Source organism: Plecotus auritus (assembly GCF_963455305.1).
Source record: "Plecotus auritus genome assembly, chromosome: X".
Taxonomy (NCBI): Eukaryota; Metazoa; Chordata; class Mammalia; order Chiroptera; family Vespertilionidae; genus Plecotus; species Plecotus auritus.
The window spans coordinates 132,253,497-132,280,112 of NC_137784.1; the positions used below are offsets into that span (position 1 = coordinate 132,253,497).

Here is a 26,616-nt window from a genome sequence, read left to right on the forward strand (position 1 = left end):
GAGTCCCAGACACACTGAGACAGCAGGTGGTTATTTCAAAAAAGGTCTTTTAATTGTTCAAAATAGCACAAAACGACATTGCACTATGGTAATATTGAGTCACGGGGGTTACTCTACAATAGAACGGGCGTACTGTTCTTAGAAACGAGAAATCAAAGGGCGCTTGGGACGAGGGACAGGGAAACAATGAAACCAGGCGAATGGGCTCCAAGGTGACTAAACATGACATTTTCCACAGCGAAATATACTATAATACAACAACCAGAGGCCCCAGAAAGGAGCCAGGCGGTGGGGGGGTTGGGGGGGGGGGAGCAGTCATCAGCCACAGCTGGTCTCCACTGCAGACTGGGGTTGGGAGGAGGTGCCTGAAGTCGGGCAGCTCACTTAGTGTGACAGGCTTGCAAACCTTGCTCCTTACTAGAAGCTTATGTGTGGGGCAGAAAGCTGGCTCAGTAGCCACTCTGAGCAGAGGCCTAAGCCCGAGTCCCCATAGGACCACACAGCCTTGGGACAATGCTGCACATTCATAGACCTGGTAGCCAGTGCTGTTAGCCCACTCTTTCCCTGGGCCAAGCCACACACATGCTCACTGACTGCCTCTGAAAAGTTCCCCTTCATGCCCACCCCACCCTTCCCCTTACTAAGTTGCTTGTGGAGTGGAAGTGGGTGGCTGCAGGAAGCAGTAATTTGAGGGTGTCGGATACTCGAAGCCAGCTATGCCAAGGAGGGAGCCTGGGGGTGGGGGGTGAGGGATGCTGTGAACCCAGAATCAGGAGGATCGTTGGCCCGGGCCTCTGGACTGTCCCCCTCAGAAACCTGACTTGAGGTTCCTGCAAATTTTCAAGCTCCATCCTGTGGTGTGATGTGGAACACTCGCCCATGAAGAGTGAAGTTTGACAGCTCACCCCTTCTTCATCCCGGAGGCTTGGGGACAGGCACAGGGGCAGAGGGCAGGGCCAGGAAGAGGAAATTGAGCTGCGCAGAAAACACCAGGTGCACGGGGGAGATTCCATGCCTCGTCTGTCCTGGCTGCCCCCAGCTTTTCCTCCAGAAAGATGCCTGCGCCAAGGCTTAGCCAAGGAGAGAAAAGTTAAAAAAAAAAAAAAAAAAGATACACATTCTGTACACAACTAACAACAAAAAAAAGGGACAAAACCCCACACGCTAAGGCTAAAATTACAATAAAAATGTTGCCTTCAATTTAAACTTAAAAAAATACAACAAATGCAGCAGTTGGTGATGTGGCCCCTGGCTCCGACCCAGGGGGGCCGAAGCCAGGCCGGGGGGTAGGGGGCTTCTGTAGGCCCCACCGGGAGCCAGGTTTTCACAGAACACTGCTCAGCCCACCATGGGGCCCCTTCTCCGCTTTTCTGTTTCTTTCTTGTCTTCTCTTAAATGGGAAGAGGGAAGGGAGGAGGTGGGGAAGATAAAAAGGCCTCTGAGAAAAATGTGTAAGCTTCCCATGGGATCACGGGCAGAGATGGGCTGGGTTAAGTCAAGGGTGGCATATTAGGTGGCGGGAAATGCAACGGGAACAAAATAAAATAAATCATACACACACACACACCCAGCTCAGGGTGCCCCCACAAAGCCTCTCTTGCTTCTTAGAGCAGAAGCAGGGTAGGGGGGCTGAGGGGTGTCGTTCCCTGGCTTCACGTCCACTGCCCCTTGGCTGCCTTCTCCAGCCAAGGGTAATCAATAGCAAGAGGCTCCCAGGTTGTGGGGGTGCAGGCCTCCACTGCTTTCGCATCTTTGCTTTAAAGTTTGTTTCCCTCCCTCAGGGTCTCTGGCCTCGGGGGCTCTCAGCCCCCATGGAAGGCCTGGAGAGAAGCAAGTGCACCGCTCTCACGTGCTCACTGTTCTTCCAGACCTGCCTCTGCTTCCTCCCAACGGCAACGGTAAAATGTGCTTTCTTGAGATTATTTTCAAAACAGAGAAAAGGAGAGAGAATGAATGGTGGCCAGTAGCTTGGGAGGGTAAAGTGTGAGCGCTCGGGGGTGGGATGGCCCGGGAGGGCCCTGGTGGGTGGTGTTCCTGAAGCAGAGGTGGGGTCAGGAGAGGAATCCAAGTGCGAGCCAGCTGCCTCTCACTGGCCATCTGCCTTAGATTTCTTTGGAGCGGTTTTCCTGGGAAGATGGGAGGAAAAGGGAAAGAGAAAGTGGTAGTTAGCATGGCTCCTGACGACACTATAGGACTAGCAGTGGGGGCTCATACCCAGTTAAGCCCCCTCCATCATTTAAGAAGTGGAGCCCCCCACCCTCAGTCTCAGAAGGTTCCCCAAAAGGGCTTCCCGCTTACATTTCCGGGGAGGACATGGGCCGCTTGCTGGCTGGCTTGGTGCCAGGGCTGTCTTTACTGGTTTCTAAAAGGAAAACGGAGCAGTGAGAGACACAGTAAGGTGGGTCCAGTAACTTCAGCCACACAACAGTCCACAGGCGACCCACCCCCTCCCCTCCCTCAGCCTCTGGCCCTACAGCGGGACCAGCTGGCCTGCTGGATCTGACGGCCCCTCCCTCTGGTGGGTACATTCCCCATGGTCCTGGCCACCTGTGTGCCACCCCCCAAGGTGGCCCTGGACTCAGGTTAGAGGCCCTCACTGTCCTCCCTGGTCAGCCTGTGGGAGCTGGCTCATACCTTGCCAGGGCAGCCTGGGGCCTCCATTCCCCACCCCAACCCTTGTTCTACTGGGCTCCAGCCTCACTCCGGACCCTTCTAGTCCTCTCCACCCAGCTCACCTCAAACACCCCTGGGAAGCTTTCCCTGTACCTCCAGATGAGGCAAGGTGCCCCAAGGGACCCCCATAGCACCCTAGGCCATCACTCACCCCACCTGATGCTTGCCAGGGCTTCCACTCCCCAACCTGCCCCTCCGCAGAGAGCCCCCAAGAAGCCTTATGAATGACACCCACCTTGCAACCACCTCACTTGGGTGGCTGGGCCATAGCCCTTCTCGTTGCGGGCAGCGATGCGGAAGATGATGGCGGGCTTGGTGGTGTAGTCAATGTGGGCGTTGGAGAGGCTGGATGATTGCACAAGGCAGGAGGGGCTGGGCCCGCAGTACACGCGCATGAAGGCCAGCTGGGCCGGGGTGGAGCTCTTGGTCTCACCGCTGGCCTGTGAGCTTTGGATAGCCAGGTACACCGAGTACTCAACGATCTTGCCGGAGGTCACAGAGGGCGGCTCCCAGGTGAGGTGAGCACCATCCGGACTCTAGAACCGAGGTGGCAGAGGTGAAGCGGTGCTGGCTTCGGCTTGTGAGTTTATCCTGCGCCCTGCCTGTGCTAGGCCACTTCACCACTCCCAGGGCTGACCACCCCCTCGTCACCACCACTCCTAACACAGCAGGCTGCTTTCACAGGAGAGTTCAGGGAGCGCCAGAGAGCTCATCTGCCTCCATCTAGAAGGCAGCCTCATGTAATAGCTAAATCAAATGATCAGGGCCCGGCTGACATGGGCCAGTGGGTGAGCGTCGACCTATGAACCAGGACTCACTTTGCTGATTTTAATGGCACAGGGGGCCCCTGGGAAACCAGGCAGACACGTCTTAAAGGCTGAGATCTCGCTGAAGGGCCCCCGGCCACAGGCGTTGATCCCAGCGACACGAAACTTGTAGGCCGTGCCAGGCTGCAGTTCATGCTTCTTCAGTTGGTTATAGTCTGGGAGAGTGCCCGAGTCGTCCTGGGGAAGAGGCCGGAAAAACGGGAAGAGGGAGAGAGGAAAGTGACATCAATCCTACTGTCAAGAGGGCAGCTCTGGGGCCAGCAGACCCATTTTTCCAACCTGGGGACCTGTGGTCCATGTTGGGGAGAGGAAGGGGGAAAGAGGGCGAAAATGACACCCCCTTCCCAACAAGGGGGAACATGGCAAAAGGACTGCTGCCCTCGGCTGGCTCCAGGCAGGGAGCTTTAGAAGGCTCCTCAGGGCCCTGTACCAGCCTTATGGCCAGGACCCACCCACCCGAGGGCATCAACTCCCGGGGTCACTTACATCAGACGGGGCAGCATCATCTGGTGGCAGGAAATAGTGTGTCACCATGACATTAGTGCCCTTAATAACCCCCACATCAAACCACTGGTTCTCTTTCTTCACGGGGGCTTTGCTGGGCGGGGGTGGCAGGTCTGGCTTCTGGAAGACAAAAAGGGAAGAGGTCAGGCCCTCAGCCTTTGGGGCCCAGAGGTAGTGACCCCCGAAGCCCCATCACACGAGACTCACCACACCCAGGGACTCAATGCCATTGGCCACCTCAGTCAGGGTAGCGGCAGCCTGCAGCTTAGCGGGACTGGATCCCACGACTGGCTGGGGGGCCACAAACGTGTTGGAAGGAGCCAGGCCTGGGAGGAAAGAAGGTGTCAGCAGGAAAGAGCCCAGAAACTCGGTTTCTGCATGGGGGCCCTTCCCTCAGACCAGGCCACCCTCCCAGTCTATGCATGGGGGGGGGGGGGTTGGGCGCAGATACCCCCCCAAAACCTCTCCCCAGTCCACGGAGACCCCAGGGGACAGTGCACATGGCCAAACAGGACTCTACTCACTCTCAGTGGCTGTGGAGGGCAGCAGGGCCACGGTGCTGGGCACGGCCCCGGCCAGCTCACTGAGGCAGTTGCCCTCGATGGTCGGGTCGTTGAGGCTGTCGGCAGGGGCCAGGGCCTCCGTGGGCAGGTGATGGTGCTGCTGCTGCTGAGCCTGGGCCTCTTGCAGCTGCTGCTGTTGCTGCACCAGGGCGGCCAGTTCTTGCTGCGTCAGCACAATGGGGATGGTGGTGGCCTGGCCCTCTTGGCCTTCAGCTGACAGGTGGCTCAGCTCTGCCTGTGTCACAGCTCCTGGCCCCTCGGACGTGTCCATGGCCTCCCCAGTGCCTGCTCCAGAGTGGAGAGAAATACTCCTCAACAGGGACGCCACCTAGGTGGAGCCCATCCCTGGCTTTCCAGTGTCACCTCCTGAGCCCGCTCCCCGCCAAGCAACAAAGGCCCTGAAAGCCTGTCCCATCGACCACGCTTCCTGGCCTACCTCTACCCTGCCGTCCCACAAAGAACCTGCCTGCTTCCTGGGTGCCCAGCCGAGTCCAGCAGCTGTGCCCCCATCCTCCCCTTTATGTCTGCTTTGCTCCTCCCTAGCAGGAAGCAGGCCTCCTCCTCTTCTCTTGGCTGCCCATCAGCAGGGAGGTTCCAGAACCCTGTGTTCTCTCTCTTCCTGAGGGCTCATCCTCCCTTCAGGGCACTGGTGTGGACTTGACCTCACCCGGAGGGGGTGAGCTCTCCGCACCCCCCGCACCTACCCATGACGGCCTGCTGTGCGGCCTGCAACACCGCCTGGATGGCCAGGGCCTGGGCTTCCTCTGTGGCCGCAGCCTGGGCAGCTGCTTCAGCAGCAGCGGTCACCGCCAGCTCCTCGGGGGTGAGCCCCGTGACCATGAGGGTGGTAGTGCCTGCTTGGGCCTCAGCCATCAGCTCTTGGGGAAGTGACAACTGGTCTACTTCCGACTGGGTGGGCGCAGGTGGCTGGACCACCACAGTGGCCACCATGGCGGAGTTGGCAGACTCCTGGCCTGAAGCGGGGTCCCCTGTACTGCTCAGATCCACAGCGGCCTGGAGCTCAGAGGTCTGTGAGGCTGACAGGACCTCGGCGGACTCCCCCATCAGGGGGGTGGAGGCAGGCTGCAGGAGTTGCTGTGGCGGCAGCTGCTGGCGAGGCCCGGGGGAGGCCTGGAGCTCCTCTGGGGGCTGCAGGATGTCAACAGCAGAGAAGGGCATGTCAGAAGTTTCTGTGTTGGCTATGGTCACTGTTATCGTGGCCGGGATGGGGACTTCGGTGGTCAGAGCCCCTGGGGCAGTTTCAGTCACTGATGAGATCTTCTAGAAAGGGAGAGAAGCCCCTGTCAGAGGGGAGGAGAGGGAGGCCAGAACCAGGCACCCTTCATCTTTCTTTAGGGCCTGGATTCCCATTCGCGATGGACCAGCACAACCCCTCTAAGTGGGCAGGGGTGGCAGGTCACTGAGCAGCAGGAGTTTAGCAATGGGAGAAGACACCTTTGAGACCTGCTGGCCAATGCTAACCCATCCTCAAGGAAGCCTCCCAGTCTAGTCAGAAAGGGGCACTCAAATGCCCCCCACCCTTGTTGCTCCTCTAGGCTATAGTGAACCGGCAAGCCATGGCACTGGGGGACTGCTGCCTCTCGCCCTGTTGTGCCAGGAGGTTGCCCTCTCATAATCTGGAGAAGGGACCAGGAGCAACATTGTGCCTGGTGCAAGAGTGACACCCGGTGTCCAACACTGGAACAGCAAGGGCCGCAGGTGCATTGGGCTGCAGAGAGGCAAAAGGGGACCTTCCTGGGGCTCTTACCGGCACAGAGGGGCCGGGGACTGGTGTGGACTGTGTCACGGTGGTCACAGCCCGCGTCAGCGTGGACGACACAGTTGTCGTGATGGCACTGGAGCTGGTGATGTTCACACTGTCGCCCTGGGTGCTCTCCACCTCTCCTTGGTCACTGGCAGCTGGTGGCGGATCTGAGGGGACAGGCAGAGCTGGGTGACAGGCACTCAGCCAGCAGGGGCCTAGAGATGAGGCTGGTTGCCAAGAGCGCCCGGGTCTCTACCCAGCTTTGCCACTAAAGGACAGTTGCCAGGAGGACTCCGCCCCCCTCTCTCCCAGGTAAACTGAGCCCCAAGGAATCTGGGGCTCTGGCTAGATAGATCTTTTAGCCACCACGGCCCTCACTCTTCTAGCTTGGGCTCCAGGAGACCACCGATACCAAACTGGCCACCTGCACTCACCTTGGTTTGAGCTCATGTTGGAGGTGACAGTGGTGGCCGTGTGCGTGGTGCCTGTCTCGTGAGTCTCACAGGGGGGATTGGAGCACACCCTCTGTGTTGGGAAAGGGGCCAGCAGTGAAGCGCTGGTCTGGGGAGCGCTGGTGGTCGGTGCTGCCCCCTCCAACCCGGACTCCAGGGTCCTGAGGGGCGGGGTGCTGTCCGGGAGCAGGGCACCCACGCTGACTGACATGGTGGTGCCGGTGGAAGTGGTCTGGTGCGTCTCGCAGGGGCGGCTGGCAGGGGGCTGCTGCGCCCCCTCGGGCTGGCCTGCACCCCCACCGGAGGTGGCGGTGGTGGGTGTATGGGTGGTGCCTGTCTCGTGGGTCTCGCACGGTGGGTTGGAGCAGACCCGCTGGGCATTGCCTGCATTCGAGGTAGTCGCCGTGTTGGTGGTGCCCGTCTCGTGGGTCTCGCAAGGTGGGTTGGAGCAGACCTGGGTCACGGTGGCCGAGGAGCACAGCAGTGCCTCCAGGCCTGTCACAGTCACAGCGGCACTAGATGAGCTCTCATATGCAGGCGTGGGGATCCCCCGCAGCTCGCCAGACTCCCCAGCACCCATGCTGGAGCGGGCTGTGGTGGGGGTGTTAGTTGTGTGGGTGTGCTGTGCCTCCGGCTGGCGCCCCATGGACACCAACTGACTTAGGTCGGTGACAGGGCTGTCCTTGCTGCTGGGGCCAAGCCTGACTTGGCCACTTGTAGAGGCCAACTGCACAAAAGCAGGGCTGTCTGAACGCGAGGCCCCGGTAGCCATCACAGTCATGGTGGTGCTGGTCGCGCTGGTCTGGCGAGTTTGGCATAAAGACTTGAAACCCAGGGCTCCCTCCAGTTTCCCGGTGGGCACGCTGACCCGGATCACAGGGATGGTGGTGGCCATGCAGGTGTGCCGAGTGCCTTGCTGCTGGCCAGCACCGATGCTCGACATGGCAGTGGTGGCGGTGCTGGTGGTGCCCGTCTCGTGGGTCTCGCAGGGCGGGTTGGAGCAGCCGAGCTGCCCAGCCATGTTGGAGGTGGCAGTGGTGGCCGTGTTGGTGGTGCCCGTCTCGTGGGTCTCGCAGGGCGGGTTGGAGCAGACGCGAACCACACTGCCGTTCTGCTGCCCCACCGTCGAGGTCACGAGGGAAGCAGCTGCGTCAGGCCTGTCACAGACAAACTGCACTTGGGTCGGCTGTGGGTGCCCTCCCATGTTAGCAACGACGGTGGTGGTGGCGGTGTTGGTGGTGCCCGTCTCATGGGTCTCGCAGGGTGGGTTGGAGCACACCAGCGTCACGGTGCCGGGCTGCACGTCACCCTGGCCAGAATCGGCGATGGTGACGGTGGCTGTGGGCTGCTCTGTAGTAGGTGAGGCCAGAATGGACACAGGAAGGTCGTGCACGGGCTGGGCCTCGACCCCGCTGGGTGCCGTGATCAGAGTCACCTGAGTAGGCTGCGAGACAGGCTAGAAAGACACCAGACAGGAAGAGTTAGTGCCCCAACTTCCCGTCTGTTTGCCCCTCCCAATGTCCTACAGTGTCCCCCACGCCAGCTGGGACCATAGACTCGTCTCATGCTCACCCTCTCATCCCAAGACACTGACTTGCTCAGGGACCAAGGAAGAGGCACTGTTTCGCCTTAAGGGCCACAGGGCCTGGGAAGGTGATCGGGGCAGCCGAGGAAGGGCCCAGGTGGGGCCAGCCCTGGTTGGGAAGGAACCCCATTGACCCTGCACCCCATAAATGCCAGCAACAGAGGCTTCACCAAGTCCAGGAATTAAGCTTAAGACATGAAGAGAAGGAAAATGCTATATATGTGTGAAGATAAACGGTCCCATCAAGAAAAATCTAATGTTAAAAACTATAAACCACTGAAATACGTCTCAACACAAAAGATTACTAGTGATTAAAAATTATGATTTGGCAACAGGGAACACATCCCATGGGTGCTACGTGCATGAGGAAGAAAGAGAACCTGGTGCACACAAGTGGGAGACTAGACACACTCAGGCTGGGCTCATGCGTCCCCCAACACTCATGGACAGGAACCCACAGCCCTCATGCGCCCCCCTTCCCCCCTGTCCCCTACCTGCATCGTGATGGTGGGTGTGGTAAGACTTCCAGCCCCTGTCAGCGTGGTCTGAGCAGCAGACACAGTGATGGCAGTGGGATTGATCACTTGGCTTGAGAGGGTGGCAATGGTGCCCAAGGTAGTGATGGGTGTGGCCAGGGAGGCACTGGTACTGTGGCCCCCAGCTCCCGCGAGGCTGGTAGAAACGGTGCCGGTCATCGTGCCTAAGGTTGTGACTCCTAAAGGCAGAAAGGCAGGATGGAGATGAGGCCTCTGCTGGTACTTCCTTTCCAGCAGTTTCTCAACCTGGACAGGGCTGGGGGCACTGGGAAATCTAGAGTGCCTCCACCAGGAACAGAAGACTCCAGAGAGATCACCTGCACCCTCCCCCAAGCCTCTGATGGGAGGTGGACCCAGAAAGAATATGCAAAGCAGCTACACACCTGTGGTACCCTTCACAACCAGTGTGGTGACTGCCGGCTTGACGGCAGAGACAGTGACAGGGGTGACCAGGCGGACGCCCCCCATGGGCACGGTGCGAAGAATGGTGCCTGGCTGTCCAGGGGCCCCCTTTAGCACCACCTAGAACGCCAGGGAAACCACCCCAGTATCACTCATAGGTTGGCTGGATCCCATGCTGCCCCCTTCCAGGACCCTCAGGACACGTGGCCTGCTCAGGTCCTAGACTGAACAGTGGGGTGAAGAGGGCCAGGCACGCCTCACCTGGGTCACTCCTTGCTGCCCGTGGCCAGTGGCAATTTTGGGGACAGCAGTGATGATTTTCGCAGGTGTTCCAGTTCCTGAAGTCATAACCTTGGTGGTGATAATGGTGATGGGGGACTTGATGCCAGGACTGCTTGTCACACCTACACAGGAGAGGGGCTTCAGGCTGGGTTCCTGAGGCCCCACCAGTGCCAGCTCCCACGTCCCATTTCCAGTAGTTGCTCTTAACGCCCCTCGCTTAAAATGATGGAGTGCCACCCTAGCTCAGTGGCTAGAGCAAACTGAAGGGTCCCAGGTTCAATTCCGGTCAAGGGCATGTACCTCAGTTGCAGGCTCAATCCCCAGGCCTGGTGGGGGTGCGGGAAGCTACCAATAAATTGATGTGTCTCTCTCACATCAATGTTTCTGTCTCTCCCTCTCCCTTCCACTCGCTCTTAAAATCAATGGGAAAATGTCCTCAGGTGAGGATTAACAAAAAAAAAGACCACCAAAACAATGAAGTGCCAATTAAAGCCACACTCTGATACCTCCCTACAAACCTTAAACAAAAGGCCAGGAGAGGGTGAAGAGGAAAAAAACAAACAAACAGAAACCAAGAGCACGGCAGAGCCTGGCCTCTATGCCTATCTGGCATTAGCCTCCTGACAGTTCATTGCCCATGCGCTGGGGGAGACCCGTACCTGTGGCGCCCGCCTGGGTGATAATGGCCGACATGGGGATCGTCTTAATGATAGTAGTCGTGCCAGGCTTGGTGGTGCTGGGCGACACGCTGCTGATGCCCAGGATGGTGGGCTTACTCCCAGCCCCACTGGCCTGTGTGGTAGTGATGATGGTGGTGGGCTTGCCATCTGCTGAGGTCACCAGCTTCAGGATGGTCCCGGCTGGCAGGGGCCCTTTGGTCTGCAAGGGAAAACAGGTGGACTGGCGTTACTGCCAGGACGGAAAGTCTGGTCTGGCTACTGTCCACCATGGCCCAAGCAGCTATGGGACTATTCTGAAGACCGTGGGTCACAGGCCGAGCAGTAGGACTTCCTGAGCAACACGTGCTCGGGGGATCTTCTCTAGGCAGGGATGCAAGTTCTACTTGCTGGAATTGCAGAGGCTCGGCCCCACGCGCTCACCTGGATGATCTGAGTCACTGGGCCCGTAGATGCCTGGCCTGTGACTGCGGAAGTCTGAACTGGTTTAGTCTGGACCACTGACATCACTTTGCCCAGATTGGAAATCTAAACAGCAAAGGAGGGAGCAGAGTGTTATCTGGAAACCAATCAAGGGCACTGCCTGGCGTGGGGCTCTCCAGGGCAGTGCCATAGCCTGGCAGCTGCCACATGCAGCGGGCTGCCACTCACCAGAGCACTGCCTCCTGGGACAGAGATGGGGCTCTTCACCAGGGTGATGGTCTTGGTGACCCCGCCCACAACTGTAGTCACCACCTGGGCTTGCTGGGCCACGGTCACAGTCCCGGACTTGTGCACCGTGATGATGGGGCGAGTGGATGTGTTGGCAGCGGAGGAGACCGATGTCCCCACCTGGGCAGCTGCAGTCTTCAGCATCCGAGTGGCTGGGTTGCTCACCTGGGGGCGGGGGAGGAGAAAGATGGGTGATGGGTGGGATGTCCTGGCAGGCCTGTAGCTCAGGCTCACCTCCCGCGACTCCTCTTTCCCCTCTCCCCCAAACTGAAGAGCTCTGTGTGAACCACAGGTCTAGCCTAAGGCTTCACACATCCCTAAAAGTGAAAGCTTAGTCCAGAGTCCATGGCATGCACCAATTACAGACCAACAGCCTCTGTGGGTTGGTCTAAATCCCTGGAGAAGTGACAACTGTCAGATCACATCATTGCTTAGGAGTCTCCAGCCCTAAGATTGTTGGTTCAGAACCAGGCCCGGGGGATGCTCACCATGACTGGCGAGGAGGCCACCTTGACAGTGGCTGGGAGAGTGGTAGTACCAGGTGTCACGGCCACAGTCTTGACGATGGTGGTACCTGCTGGGACACTCAGCACCGTGGGCGCCGAGGAAGGAGGGATCTTCTGGGTGGCGGCGGCTGCAGCGGCCAACGCAGCCATGCCACTCATCTGTGGGTTGCTGCCGATCACCTGTGGTAGGGCACGAAAGTGTGAACCAGCGCACTGGGGCCTAGGCAGTCTAGCTCTTTGCTCCAGACTTTACCAGGGAGCCGCCTTCCTGCCCAGGGCTCCTCGCAAACCTGGGTTCCTACCACCAAGCAGGCAACGTGACCCCAGGGCAGGAGTTTGTCAGCAGCTCTGGATCTTCTCCAAAGTCCAGAGTCAGAGACAGCTCCCTCTTCATGGGCCTGGTCAACCAACCCGCCCCTCCTTGGATTCTCCCCTCAGGTTTCAGGACAAGAAAGTCCACATTCAAAAGACCCTTGGGATCAGACGGCAGGAGGTCCTTCTGAGGCATCAACTTGGTAATGAATATTAACTTGGCAATGCAACCTCTTCGGTGCTTCACAGGTGAGAAAGGCCCAGGATGAATGGTGCTGGAGCTGGTGGGATTCTAACCCAGTCAGCGTGCTGTCAATCACTGGGATATGCCGCCCCACCCAGCCATCTCACAATGGCACCTCACCGTCCCCTGAGCACTCTGGGATGGCACAACCATTCGCACGCCTGCAGGAAGGGAAGTCACGGTGACAGGGGCTTTCCCAGCCTGGCTGGCAGGTCGCATGGTGACCAACGGGGTTCCCGTTGTAGCCTGAGGACCAGTCACTTTGAGAACAGCAGGGACACCTGACGACAGAAGGAGGTGGCCATCAGCAGAGCCCCCCAGCCCCTCTGTTGGGTCCTTCAGCATTTAGACATGAACTGCTAGTGCTTCGTGTCTGCTCCTTCCAAACACCCTCAAAGTGACAGTTCCCACAGGAGGAACTGAGTTTGACCCCCAACCCTCAACCCCACCACTCAGTTGCAAGCCGGCACTGACAACTGCCAGGCATGCTACTTGGCAGCCCTTACCCAGGAGCACACTCTCCAGGTGGCCAGTCCCAGCCCTCAAGTGCTTGGCACCCAGCTCACCTTGTGTCCTGGCTGCAGCGGGCACGGAAATCGAGCTCCCAGGCACAGGTGGCAACACCTGGATGGTGGTGGTGGTAGGGGGCGCGGCGGCAGCCTGGGGCAGGAGTGTGATGCCTACTTGGGTCAGCGGCTGCACAGCAGGTGCGGCTGCTGCGGGGGCAGGGCTCTTGGGGGGGTTGGCAGGCACAGACGGGACTGGATTGGGTGTGGGGGAGGTGGCAGTAGCAGCCGTGGCAGGAATGTCATATTTCTGGAGCTGCAGAAGGTAACTGTCGGCCGTTGCCACTGCCCCCCAGCTCACCTCCAGGGAGTTGGTGTTGGCGCGTACCAGCTGTACCCGGGCTGGAGGCGGTGGCTTTTCTGCAAGAGGGCACAGCCAGGGCAGGGGGAAGGGGGAGGCAGAGGCTTCAGGAGTGAGCATGGCAGGCTATGCCCTCAGGCTGAGCTCAACTGTAGAGGCCCTCGGGCTGCTTCTCCCCGTTGGCCTTACCTGTTTCCAGGTACCAAAGGTCCTTGCAGCAGACCTGGTTGTTCCAGGCCTTTCGGTAGCCGTCACGCCCACTCCATATGTACAGGCGGGTGTTGATGGCCACGGCACAATGGCCAGCTCGGGCTCGGGGAATATTGTCCTCCAGCGTGTCCATCAGGATTGTCTCCCAGGCCATGGTATCTGAGGAAAATGGGAGGCAGCAGTCAGCCGGGGGCAAAGGAACCCACAATCCCTATTGGCCCTTTGGCCTTTTGCTGGCAGGAATGGGGAATTAAAGCCAAGAAGGCATCAAAGATTATTAAGTTAGAAAAAAACACACCCCCAGAACAACTCTGCTCGGCAAAGAGACCCTAACGAAGAAAATGAGAAGCCACAAACTACACACTGAAAAAACTACTTGAAATACACAAAGGTTTCACTTCAAACTACACAGGAGCCTATAGAAAGATACAGGCGAAGAGAATGCAAGTCATGGAAAAGGCAGCGGATCTAAGAAAAATGTAGTACAACGTTCAACATAAGAGAGGTGCAAATTTGATTTCAGTGCCTGCTGCAGCTGGGGCTCGAGGTGAACCGGGGCATGGGGCTGGCACAGGGCGAGATTTAATCACGGATCAGACTTGGTGAAGAGCAAATGGTTTCGCAGTCGCTAGGCACGGCTAGAGGTGTCTATGTGGGTACAGAGCAGCTTGGCAACATCCCTTTGGCAGCAAAGGGATGCTGAGGTTTTTACCCTCCAAATACACTTGCACGTGGATAGTTCTAAATACACAGTGCAAGGATACTCACGGAGCGGCGTCTGTCCAAGTCCCGACCCCAGGATAGCAATTCAAAAGACTGAGGCCGCTTGGCATATAGGGACAGGATGGTCTCCAAGACGGAGTGAATGGAGAAGGACAGGTGCAGCTCTGAGTAGAGCAGGCTGCCATTTGGTTTCTAGAGGAACCTATAAGCATGCTGGGATATACAGAAGAGTCCCTGCAGGGTGGATGAGAACCTACCAAAGTGACTGCGTCTGAGAAGCAGAATGGGAAGCTCTGCACCCTGAGTCTTTTGTAATTCCGTATGTCGGACCTCGTGTAGGAAGAGCCCGTTCAACATATTCGAAGAGCACGGTCCCTCCGAGTGCTCTGACCAGTGGCTACTGCTCATGGATTCTAGAAGCCTGAGCCTTAGCTTTGCTCCCTGCACACCCCACACAGCTCCAGGGCCGAGGAGGGCCAGCTCCCCGCAGCCCTCCGTAGGCCACTCCGAGCCCCAGGAGGCCATACCCAGGTTGAGACAAGCCAGTGTGTTGGTGCACTTCCACTCCTTCTCGTGTGTGGCCACTTTGACGTCATCCATGACGAGAGGCACCCAGCCACCAAACACGTACATTCTGGGACGAGGGAGGGAAGAGTAGGAGACGATTGTAGAGGAGGTGCCAACCTAGAGGCCACCTCTTCCATCCAGAAAGTTCTATATACACTTGGTCCCCTAGCTCTCCCCAGGAGAGCCGCCTAGGACACATGAAGCTCTCGATGTGGTCCTCTTCTGCTTGGTGGCTCAGCCCTCCCAAGAACTGTCACCTCCACTACAAGGAACCAATGCTCAGCTCATCTAGATCCCCATCATTCTTACATTCACTTTGGGACCTCGGTATTGACAAAGACACCGAGCTGCTTATATGTGGAGAATCTAGAACAGTGTGTGCCCCTCTACTCTGTGTCTTCTCTCGGCCCTCCAGGGTGGGGTGGGAATGAAAACATAGGGTTGCTGAATGCCAGCCCAGCCAGAAAGAGGCCTCCTCAGAATTGCTGGATAAAACTGTGAGCCCTTTGGGGCCGGGTGTGAGGGCTGGCGTGAAGGGAAAAGCAATGGCTAGCTACTCACTTGTTGCCTATGGTTGTGGCCGAGTGGAGACTTCGAGGAAGAGGTGCCACTCCGCTGAGACTGGGCTTATTCCACGTCAGAGTCTCTGCAGAGCGATGGAGAAAGGAGGGTTACCCACACGAGGTCAAACATATACCCTCTGACCCAGAGGAAGTTCCCTGGCCTCGGGGAAGGCTTTGGAAAATGGATGCCAACCCAGTCCAAGAATCCCATGCCTTTCTCCCCTATAGCCCCATGGGAGGCCCTTGGATCAGCTTCTGGCATTTCTCAAGCTGTGTTCGCCCATCCTGGCAATTGGCGTCTCTCAGATCTGCTATGGGCAGGCACTGCTGAGGTTGGGGTAGGAGTAGGGAGTGCAAGACATGCCACTGGACGTCCTACTCTCCAAAAAACATGTTCATACCTACACCACCTCTACTGTCTACAGACTCGAGTGTTGGGAAGCAGACTGCTGCTGCTGGGAGTTTCATTCACGAAAAAAAGTGTTTCTAGCCCGGCTGGTGTGGCTCAGTTGTTGCACATCGACCTATGAACCAGGAGGTCACAGTTTGATTCCTGGGCAGGGCACATGCCCGGGTTGCGGGCTCGATCCCCAGTGTGGGGCATGCAGGAGGCAGCCGATCAGTGATTCTCTCATTACTGATGTTTCTCTCTCCCTCCCTCTCCTTTCCTCTCTGAAACCAATAAAAATACATTAAAAAACAACACCACACTACTGTTTCCTTTGGGTACCCATACTGATCGAATCTATCCTCCAAAACTATGTTGCCAGCCACCACCTCTCCTCAGCCTTCTTCAGGTCAAAAACCCATACTTCTTTCTACCACTCCGGACACCCTACCTGCTTACCAGCCTAAGTAGCCCCCAGAGGTCTCCCGGGCTCTTGAGACCCCTCTTAACTCGGACAGACCAGTGTGCACTGCTCCTGGTACAGGCTGAGCACTGATGAATTGGCAGGGACTAATGCTATCTAATCTAGACAATTCCATTTTGGAAAGGCCCTGACTTCCCCTGTTGATCTCCTATAAGCAGACCAACTCAGCCTTGTTCTGAGAAAAAACAAAAAAACAAAAAAACAAAAAAACGCCACAATCTCGGGGCAGATACGATAACCCCAAACAGGGTACTGCCTGCCCTCACCCTCCCATGACAAGGAGCCAAGCAGGACACTCCTCCTCCCTGTGGACCCCACGCTGGCTGCACAGCAGACCAGCTTTGCTCTGAGGCTACTGGAGAAGCCACACCCACATCTTACCAATATCTAGGGTCCAGAGGTCCCCCAGGCGGCAGCCGCTCATCCCTCCGTAGATCACCAGCTTGGACTTCTTGTTGTCTTTCTCAGTGTAGACCACGGCAGTGTGTGACTCCCGCGGTGGGGGCAGGACGCCGTAAGTGATGGGGATGTCCCAGGCCACCACTCCGGAGCCTGGCCGTAATTCCAGGATGTATAAGTCATTCAGGTACCTGGAGAAGAAAGGTCAGCTATGGCAAACTGTGCCAGATGGCTCACCGGCTTCTCTGGGTGAATCGAGGCTTCCTTGGGAGACAAAGGGAGCTATGGTCACATGACCAAGTTCTTCTACCCTCATCCCCAAGGAGGGGTTGCCAGAAGCTCCTAAGGATGAACTTCAGGCCAAGAGGAGCAGCAGGACAGGGCATGCTGGGCGTGGTATTACCTCCAGACTTTAGAAAGGCCCTTGGCCACCAGCCATGAAAAATAAAAATAACCATCACTAACCCTACAGGCAGCAGAAGTCTGGGAAAGTGCTGGCTCTAAACTGGGTCCTAGGTGCTCAGCCAGCATGGCTCAGTGGTTGAGCATTGACCTATGAACCAGGAGGTCATGGTTCGTTCGATTTCCAATCAGGGCACATGCCTCGGTTGCGGGTTCAATCCCGAGTGTGGGGTGTGCAGGAGGCAGCCGATCAATGACTCTCAACATTGATGTTTCTATCTCTCCCTCCCCTTTCTTCTCAGAAATCAATATGTATTTTAAGAAATAATAAAATAAAATAAACTGGGTCCAAGGAGTAGGAACCAGCCCAAGGCTAGGGAGGTGTCTACCTCCTGGCTAGGCCCTTCTTCCCCAATGCCTCCTCCTCCAGGCTGGAGACCTCAGTGCCCAAAAGCTCCTTACAGGGCATCTAGTGCCACCCTCTCCTTGCACAAAGGAAACTTGGCATGGTGGGGCTGGCTGCCACGTGGGATTCCACATGAAGAGGACACAGCCTCACCTCGGAATGTTGTTCTTGGGGTCCTCGCTATCGTTGGCCAAACCCCCAAACAGGTAGCATTTGTTGCCCACAAGAGAGAAGCTGTGCCCAAGCCGAGGACATGGAGGGGGCCCGTTTTTGGGTGTCTTTGCTTTGAGTCTCTTCCACTCCCACCGACTTGCCTGCAAAATCAAGACTCAGTGATTGAGTTGGGGATGAGCCCGCCTTCTGAGCCCAAGCTATTTGTCATGTCAGGAGGAGCTGGCCAGCCCCCTTCCCCCCATCATTCTTGCTTCACTGCCCCCATCCCACCCCCCGCCCCCGCCACAACTGTAAGGAGCACATCAGGGGCCATTACCTGGAGCTCGTAGAGGTCATTGCTGTACTTCCCATACTCTACCATTCCACCAAACACCAGCAGGCGAGTCCCGTCACACACAAAGCCATAGGCTGCACAGCCAGGGGGGATGTCCCCTCTCACAGCTGGGATGAACCACTGGTTGGTTGCTGATGAACAAAAGGAAGCAGATGTCAGAATGACTCGGGAACCCCCAGAACCAGAGTCCTCGCTCCTATTACTCCCCAAATCCATCGGCCTACAGAATATGGTCCAAGAAAGGAGGGGCTGAGACAGCGCCTCTATTTCCAAGGCTATGGCACTTTCTCCTTTCATGCCGGCCCTCTACCTCAGCTATCTTCTAAGCCTCTTTACTTCAGAGGTCACCTCAAAACAGCCTGTGAGCACCCTGCTTCGCATCAAGTTTGCCTTAATAAGCCGGAAGTCACTGACCAAGATAATTCATCAGCTTCTGGGAACGTGGCCACCGACTTCCTTCCCCTACCGCTCGGTGGGTCATCAGAAAGAAACTGACACCCAGAATACTCTCTCGGTGACCCTAGGCTCCTCCTCCTGGGGGCCCATGACTGCACCTTTAAGTGGCTGATAGAGCAACTGGTACTGGTTGGTGTCCCCTCGTCCTTGCAGGTGCGGAGCACCCAAGAGAAGCCAATCAAGGCAGCCTGGCCTGTGGGAGTGGGGCGCAAGGCCACACAAGAACAATCTCTGCTGGCATCTCCTGGGCAATGGTCCACATCCACCATCTCCCCGTGCCACGCCCACACCCCTCCAGAACACCCTCAAAAGCCAGAGGTGGCAGCGGTAGCATGAGCTGTGGCACCTAACAGTCTCTGCCGGCCACAGAAGCTTCCCCAAAACCCATCACCTCTAGCTGGGGGTAGGCTCAGGAGGCCACCAAGGAAGAGGATGACACAGAAGCCAGGCAGCAGAGAACTCATGGACATGGACAACAGTGTGGTGATTGGGGGGGTAGAGGGAGATGGGTGGAGGTGGAAGAGGGCAGAGAGGGGATAAATGGTGATGGGGAAAAAAGTATGGCCAGCGTGGCTCAGTGGTTGAGCGTCAACCTATGAACCAGGAGGTAAATCCTCAAACTGGGGGGTCAGTTTCAACCCTGCTTTCTTCCATGTTCCTAAATCTGTTTTGCTCAACATGAGCATGCTAAGGGATTGGGATTTGGGTGTAAACGTAGCACCAAATGGGATCTGACTGGAGGTTAGGCTAGTCATGGGGAGGGCCTTGGGAGGCCCCAGCTGCTTGCTGCTTCTTGGCCTGACTTTCCGCTCATCAATGCAATTGGTCAGCCCTAGCCAGTTTGGCTCGGTGGATAGAGCGTTGGCCTGTGGACTGAAAGGTCCCAGGTTCGATTCCAGTCAAGGGCATGTACCTGGATTGCGGGCACATCCCCAGTGGGAGGTGTGCAGGAGGCAACTGATTGATGTTTCTCTCTCATCGATGTTTCTAGCTCTCTATCCCTCTCCCTTCCTCTCTGTAAAATATCAATAAAATATATTTTTAAAAAAATGCAATTGGTCATTGACATAGCCCCCCCCCCCCCAAGGCCCAACATGCATCTTGCCCGGAAGGCCTGCCCTCATCTAAAAGCACAACTGCAAAAAACCACGGCAGAGAAAACTCAGAAGTGTGAAGATTGCTCCGGGGGCAGCTGTGTATATAGAAAGTGAAACCAGGAGCAACGTAACTATAGGACCTAGGACAGTAATCCACCCTAAAGCAAGATCATTGTGGAGGCCAGACTAATAAGTGACTGGTGAAGGTAATCTACCATAAGAATAGGCGCTGATCATAAATGTTCACTCTGATACCGCCCCTGACCCTGAAGAGCCAGAACCCAAACCTGTGATCACTGGCACCAATGTGTCTGAAGTTGGCTGCTAATCCCACCCAAGTCTGTAGGCAGAAATGTAATACTGACATGTGGTCGCATCATTTGGGGCTTGTTGCATCCTAAATAAATTGAAGTCACCCTTGAGAATACAGTGATCTATGGTGTAGACCAGAGGTTGCCAACCTTTCGGATTTCACGGACCACCGGTTGGTGATGGCTAGTGTAGACAGACTGCCTTTGTCAGGTGCAGACCGAGCAACCACAGCCCTAGACACTACAGCTGGATTTCCTGATAAAAAAAATCTTGCCAAACTACCACCATTTAAAGAAGACTATGAACCTAGCCGGCATGGCTCAGTGGTTGAGCATCGATCTATGAATCTGGAGGTCACAGTTCGGTTCCCGGAGGTTGTGGGCTCGATCCCCCGTGGGGGGCGTGCGAGAGGCAGCCGATCAATAATTCTCTCTCATCATTGATGTTTCTATTTCTCTCCCTTCCTCTGTGAAATCAATAAAAATATTTTTTAAAAAAGACTACAAAACAAAGGTTAACTCCAGTTAAGAACTAAGAACAAGCTGTGACATCAAGGTAACATTTTGTCTTTGACCGCTGTCTTTTGAAAGGGCCAGCGTTTATGTCCTCCTGGCAGGTCACAGAGTATTACAAGTTGATTTTATTTTGTAAAAAAACTGAGTGAGAAACAAAGGTGCAGCTAGATCTTCATTATAACTGTCCTCTACAATACATATAAAATGTATTATTTTCCTATTCCTTGTTCCTTTTTCTGCTAACTTACAGATTCAGTGTTCTTTTGTTATATAAAATGTTGGCTACAGATTTTACTTACACAAAAGACTACCCATGATAAGAAAGGACATATTGTTATGTATTTATATTTTGCCATGTACTGAACTAAATAAAAATGACAGGGAAAAAATAAAATGATAAATAAAAGCACAGCTGGACCTCCTGAGACAGATACAGCCCTTCCGGTCACTCCCCACCACCCAACTCTACAGGTTGGTTTGGAAGAGGCTGTCTGTCCTCTCCGTGGTTTAGCTGAGTCACGGGGACTTTAGGATGCCTAGCACCAATCCTCCTCTCCCCTCCTCTGCCATGTTCCTAGCAGAGGTGCAATGCCGTACTGCCTGCCATGCGCATGCGCCCAGACCCAGGTCCCGGCTCACTGCTTTTCTCTCATTCCTCGTGCACATACACACCAAGAAAAGCCAGCAGCTGCCCTGCATGAATGGTCCCTGAAAGGGATCTTGTCCAAGTTAGTGGGATTAAAGCTGACAGAAATCTGTGAGATCATCTCAGCCAAAGTCCCTTAATGGATAAAAAGAAAAGAACCCAGGAGGGGAAGTGACTTACCTGAGGTCACAGAGCAAATCACAGACAAGAACCTCGTCACTTAAAGGGATCGCTAGATGCCCACCTCAGGGCCCCATGAACAGGGAGCCATCAGCCACCTTTGCTCACCTGGAACACCCTTGTGGCTATCTATGGGGCCATTGATCAGAGTTGGGACAAAGCTACATGGCAAATGGAATCAGCCTACCAGTTCCCCAAGACACTAATCACCGACACAGCTGCCAAACTATAAGTAACCTGGGATGTCCTAAGAGCTCACAATGACCAGCGCATTCTATGGTGCCCAAGAGGTCCCGATCTCGTTCTAGAACACTCCAGGCAGGGCAGTGTTCAGGTACGAAGTTGTGAACTGCCTCTCTTCATTTCATCCCCAGCCCACGTTCGGCCCCTGAGATGGCACAAGCAATTGTCTCTTAAATATGACAGCTGCTCGTAGTCACCCCTTAATAATATTATCTCTAGCTCATCGAGTGGGGAGTGTCGTGCAACCTAATCTCTGGGTCTCTCATTCTTGATATGCTCTGGTTTTGTCCCGGCTCTCAGCTGGGAGGGGGCTTTGAAGAAGGGAGGCCGCCTGCACCTGGGACCCTTCATGGGATGGCCAGAAATACGACTCCACCTTCTCTCTCCTCAACAAGCCTGAAACCCCAGCTTCTGTGTTTTATCAGTTCTCCCACCCCTTTCCATGTTGTGCCAACTCTGTCTATAGTAGCTGCTGCCCCGTCAGCCTCTATGCATCACCACCTAGAGACCCAAACCCACACAGCGGGTAGATGGTCCAGCCGCACCAGCTGCCTTTTTGTTCACTGTCACGCTGAGGCACTTCCTGTGTGGCAGCCTCAGTGCCGGGAGGCACAGAGGAGACAGTTCGAGGACTCAGACTCCCAATCTAGTAGGGAAGCTGCCATGTCCTCCTCCCACCATAGGAAGAGCAGCCAAGAAAGAGGTCTGCACTGAGCAGGGGCGATGATTGGGGGGGGGGGGGCTTCTCAGAAGAGAGGACCATTGGAGCTAGGCCTGGAAGGGTGAACGGGATTTCCCAATAAATGAAACTAACAGGGCCAATCAGGAAGTGACTGCAAGAGCCATGTGAGGAGAGGGCCCAGAATGGAGGGGGAACAGATTTGAGACAATCTTGGTTCAGTGACTAATTAGCTATAGGGACAGAGGAATAGGGAGGCCTCTCCAAGGTGGTGGTCTCCATCTGTGAAGGAAGAGACAGTCTAACCGTCTCTGGAAAGGTCTGTACTCCTGCCAAACTCTGAAAGCAGCTGGCGGGGTGACCCTGGACCTGTCACTTCCCTTCTTGGACCCCAATTTCCTCGTGTGCAAAAACAAGGAAGTTCTACTAGATATTTTCCAATGCTCCTTCCAGATGAAACAGTTGGCAGACCTTAAAGAACCATTGAGGCCAACCAGCCTTGGGTGGCTCCTTTGGCAACTGGCCATGTCCTCCCCTCACCAGGTTGCACCCCACCCTGTCAGCACCAGGTCTTCTGATTAATCCGCTTTGCTGGGCTGAAATAAAATTCCCCGAGGTCAAGGACGGCTACCCTAAGACCTCCCAAAAGCCAGTCAAGTGTCCCACAGCTGCTGTAGTGACTGTCGAAGAGGAAGAGCACACACTTTCTCACACACCTGCCACTCCTCATTCCCTTGTCACACACTCCCCTCCCACCCCCCACCCCCGTTTGTTGAGCTAACCAAACCAGCGAAGTGCCTCGCACCTCCTGAACGCACCCCCTGGAGTCTTTTATCTTAGCAACAGGATCGCTCGCAGCTCAGCGAGTCTCTGAGCTCTCATCCTGTAGAAGGAAAAGGGCAAGAGAGACCTCAGGACAATATGCTGGCCTCATTTAAAACAAAGGAAAGGTGCTCGGCTGGTGTGGCTCAGTGGTTGAGCATCGACCTATGAACCCGGAGGTCACAGTTCGATTCCTGGTCAGGTCACATGCCTGGGTTGTGGGCTTGATCCCCAGTGTGGGACGTGCAGGAGGCAGCCGATCGATGATTCTCATTGTTGATGTTTCTATCTCTCTCTCCCTCTCTGAAATTAATAAAAATGTATTTTAAAACAACAACAAAGGTAAGCAGGAAGGCAGCTGTGGAGGCAGCAGCCAAGGATGAGGGGCATCTGCGCCACCACTGGTGGGGAGGCAACACCAAGCCCCATCTCTCCAGAGAACACAGGAACCTTGCAGCTACAGGAAAGGCCAGACATCTCTGCACCGTTATTTGAGTTATGTTATTTGACCGTATCCGTCAGAGCATATACACTCAGGAATAGGGAGTAGGGTCGCTAGTCGCTCTCCTGAGAAATCACCTAAGGAGTTGGCTAGGGCAGTTTGCAAATCGCTCCCCTGGAAGAATCAAGGCTACAGCCCTTCTGGAGGGCTGGCTATGCCCGACTACCCAACATATCCTTATAGGCTGGGGACGAATCAAGGCAGAATAATCAAGGCAGAAGCCACCAGGTCATTGTAATAAACTAACCAATATGCAGAGGCCCCAGGAAGAAGTGGACTTTGGAGTTGAGTTGATGCTAATTAGGCCCCTGCCCTACTTTATAAAATGGTATTTCCCTGCCAAGGAGCCTGCTCCAGGCCTTGGGAGAATCAAGTTGGTCCAAGGAGCTGAGGTTCTGCTCGGGGCAATGGCCTCTCTAAAAACAGACCTGTCCCTCAGTCTTACCTTACTGGGCTAATTGCTGCCACCAGCAGCTGTCTGAGCTGGCACGGAGCACCACCAACCAGCCTGGCCTGGCTGGAGGCAACAGGTGCTGAGACCCGGAATGCAAAGGGTCACTGCAACCCACCAGGCTTTGAAAGTCAAACTTGGTAGGTTGGGGGCAACAACCTACAAGGTTCAGAGAAAACTGCACTCTGCCTGGGCGGGGGGAGGGAGGAGGGAGGGGGGAAGCACCCAACCAAGAACCCAGCTCTAACCGTTGTTGCCACTCCAATCAACTTCTCCCTCCGGCGGCTGCCAGCTCTCCACCCCAGGGCAACCTCAAAGCTGGAGGGGGTGTCCCAACTCAAGAACCCCATACTTCCAGAGCCTGGGGGAGGATGGATCCTGAGCACAAGATGTTTTGCTAGATATGCTAGCAAGACGGAAAGAGCTGGTAGATGGCCCCTGGCCATGTCCCACCAGAACCCATCTCCCTGTGGCTGCAGAGGAGAGCTCCCTAAAAGATACTGTCTGATGCAGGGGAGGGGGGCTTTCCCCTGCCCATCCAAGCCTTGGTCCCTCAGGCTCTCACCCAGAACACAGCAGACACAGGCCCAATGTTCCCAGTGACAACGCCTTAAGCCCCTCCTTACGAGCAAGGGGAGGTGCTACGGGCCAGCAGCCATTCAACAGCCCACTCAGAATGAGGCAATAGGTGTGCAAACCAGGCCAAGTGGCCACCGTGGGGAGGGGGCTGCAGGAGGATGCAGCCAGGCCCTAGAGACCTAGCAAAAGGACAGCAGGCAAAAGGCTGAAAGCCAGCCACAGGCCAGCATACCTAAAGACAGAAGCCCAGTCCAGCGTTCTTGCGGCCACCCAATCCCGCTCCCCCCGCCCAATAAAACTAGGCCTTGGGTTGGGGGGGGGGCATGAACATGGGCAGGTAACCTCTTTCAACCTCAGGAAGAGGAGAGTCAGGTTAAGGGACCACCTAAGCCCGCTGCGGGATCACTGGAATTCATCTCTTACATCCGAGGATCAAGAAAACCGGTCATTTGAAGAGAAACATTGCAGAAGTGAATGCCAAGAGAGGGAGGCGGCAATGCTGCCTGATGTGTGGTTCCCCGAGGCTCCTGCACCAACTCAGGGAGGTTACCCACCAAGCACACAAGCCCCCCAACGCCCACCCCCGCCCAAATCGGGATTAGGCTGCTGGACTCTGCCCCTTTTCTCGAGACAGAACTCATCTGTAATCTAGAAGTTGTCATCTCTCCCGAATGAGCACTAGCGATGAATAGCTGAGCAGGCGCAGGAGGAAGGAGGGGGTGGGAATCAGCCTGCACCAAGGGACGCATCCGCCAGCCCGCTCGCCCGGGTAACGGTGTATGTCTGAAGTCACCACCACTGGCGACGCCCCCGCACCAGCCGGACTAGACGGTTCCTCTTCAATAATGAAAGCACCCCTCAAACACAGTAGTCAGGGGGTGTAAGAACGGGGGAAAGAGCAGAAAAACGAGGCAGAGCAAAGGGTTGTGGAGGGAAGAAAGCAGGATCAGTGTGGAAGGAGGAGAGGAATGGGAGAAGGGGGGAGAAAAAGGAGGGGAGGAGAGAGAAGAGAGGTGTGGGAAAAGGAAGGAGACAGAGGTGAGGGAAGTGATGGATGGAGGGAAGGAGAGGGGATGAAGGGAGGGAAAAGGAGGGAGAGGGAATAGATGGAAGGAGGGAAAGATCCCAGGACCCGGCGGGCTTTGCACTCACCCGTGTTGTACACGTGCAGTTCATCCACTATCCCCTCGTTGCCACCGCCAAACACCACGATGAGCTCCTTGATGGCCACGGCGCGGTGGCCGTGACGGGGTCGGGGCACTGGACCCGACCAGCCTACCACTCGCTTCCAGCGCGGCTGCAGGAGCACCGCTGGAGAGTTGGCGGGCGACACGGCCGAAGCCATAATTCCGGGAAAGGGCGCGATGGGGAAAAGTCACAAAGCGGGAAAGGAGCCCCCCAATATCTCCCACACACCCCCTTTAGTCTAAGGCAGCTCTCACGGAGAAGCAGTTCCTCACACAGCGGTGGACGGCTCCATGGAGGCCGCCATCTTAACTATCCTCCTTCCCTTCAGCTCTTTTCCTTCTTCTCTTTCACCCCGACTCTTCAAGAGCGTCCCGAAGCTGTAGAGCGGCTAGGCCCGAGAAGCTTGAGGCATACGAGTCCAGCCGCTCTGACTACTTGCCCGGGTGCTCCTGCTTATAAGCTCGGGCGGGAGGACCTGGGAGCCGCCATCTTGAGCCGCCTCTCTCTCCTCCCTTCCTCAGTCGTAGCCCACACCCGCCGGAAATGGCGGAGCCCCGGCCCGGTTCCCACACCCCCCAAATCCCCCGCACTGGCCGGCTTCCGGGGCGGGTGGATAGGAGCCACAAGCGCCGCGGTTGTTCCAGCCCCGCCGGTGCTCAGACCACAATTGTGGGAGCCGCCATCTTGAGACCGTCCCGCTTCCCCGCCCAGCGCTTAGTGCAGCCGCCGCTCCCGAAACAGTCTCGACACTCGTAAGGAATAGAGGCGCGCCGGAGGCCAGTGGAACGAGCTCGAATTCTCGGGAACTGCTCAGAGGCTAGCGCCGTACGGCTTGTGAGGTCTTGAACCTCTCCCCTCAGTTCGCCTCAGCTGCTCAGGCTGCGCCTGCCGCCCTGGGAGCCGCCATCTTGAGATTAGCTCCCCCTTCTCCCCTATTCTCTTCTTCCTGGGTCAGTTCTTCCACTGCAAACAAAACGCAAGGCAGCGTCCGATCCTCGATTCCCACCTTATGACTCCTTCCCACAGGAGCCGCTTCAAAGAGCCAGGTTAGGCCCTGAAGTGGCAACTGTACGGCATGAGGAGCGGTAACGGCAGGGTGCTCATGCCTCCTCCCTGGGAGCCGCCATCTTGTGTGAAGAAGTAACAACTAAACATGGCGGCTGCGACGGTCGGGCGAGGGGGCGGGGTCGGGTGACGTCACTGTCCCCCCTCCCGCCTTCGCTCCGCTTCGCCTCTGGCTTCGCCTCTTAAAGAAGCCCCCGCGTTGCCCCGAGGCAAGGGCCTGGGGTCGCTGCGCGCTTATCTCGGGCTTAGGCTGCGCCCGGGTCAGGCGCAGGCGCGCCCATCCCCGCGGTACCCCTCAGCGCTCCTCCACGCCTCCGCCGTGGGA

The 26,616-nt window shown here is 56.3% G+C and overlaps 1 protein-coding gene across 5 annotated transcripts; it reads right to left on the bottom strand.

The window, feature by feature from the left end:
* Positions 1 to 36: 36 nt before the first annotated feature.
* On the bottom strand, positions 37 to 26,560 carry HCFC1 (host cell factor C1). Of its 5 annotated transcripts, none has more exons than XM_080652084.1 (26): positions 25,191 to 26,560; positions 17,539 to 17,687; positions 17,202 to 17,362; positions 16,223 to 16,431; positions 14,968 to 15,052; positions 14,367 to 14,473; positions 13,096 to 13,275; positions 12,606 to 12,965; positions 12,160 to 12,320; positions 11,466 to 11,663; positions 10,918 to 11,142; positions 10,690 to 10,794; positions 10,249 to 10,468; positions 9,569 to 9,711; positions 9,289 to 9,427; positions 8,864 to 9,084; positions 6,767 to 8,240; positions 6,336 to 6,499; positions 5,272 to 5,716; positions 4,529 to 4,852; positions 4,212 to 4,330; positions 3,987 to 4,124; positions 3,492 to 3,677; positions 2,909 to 3,209; positions 2,299 to 2,362; positions 37 to 2,126 (listed from the first exon to the last, which is right to left on the bottom strand). In XM_080652084.1, exons 1-26 carry the CDS (start codon positions 25,381 to 25,383, stop codon positions 2,087 to 2,089), a joined length of 6,111 nt encoding a protein of 2,036 aa, XP_080508210.1. In that variant the 5' UTR covers positions 25,384 to 26,560; the 3' UTR covers positions 37 to 2,086. The 5 variants fall into 5 exon arrangements, with proteins under 5 accessions (XP_080508210.1, XP_080508209.1, XP_080508207.1 ...); XM_080652083.1 differs by having other exon boundaries at positions 4,529 to 4,855; XM_080652081.1 differs by having other exon boundaries at positions 5,272 to 5,848.
* Positions 26,561 to 26,616: the final 56 nt, after the last annotated feature.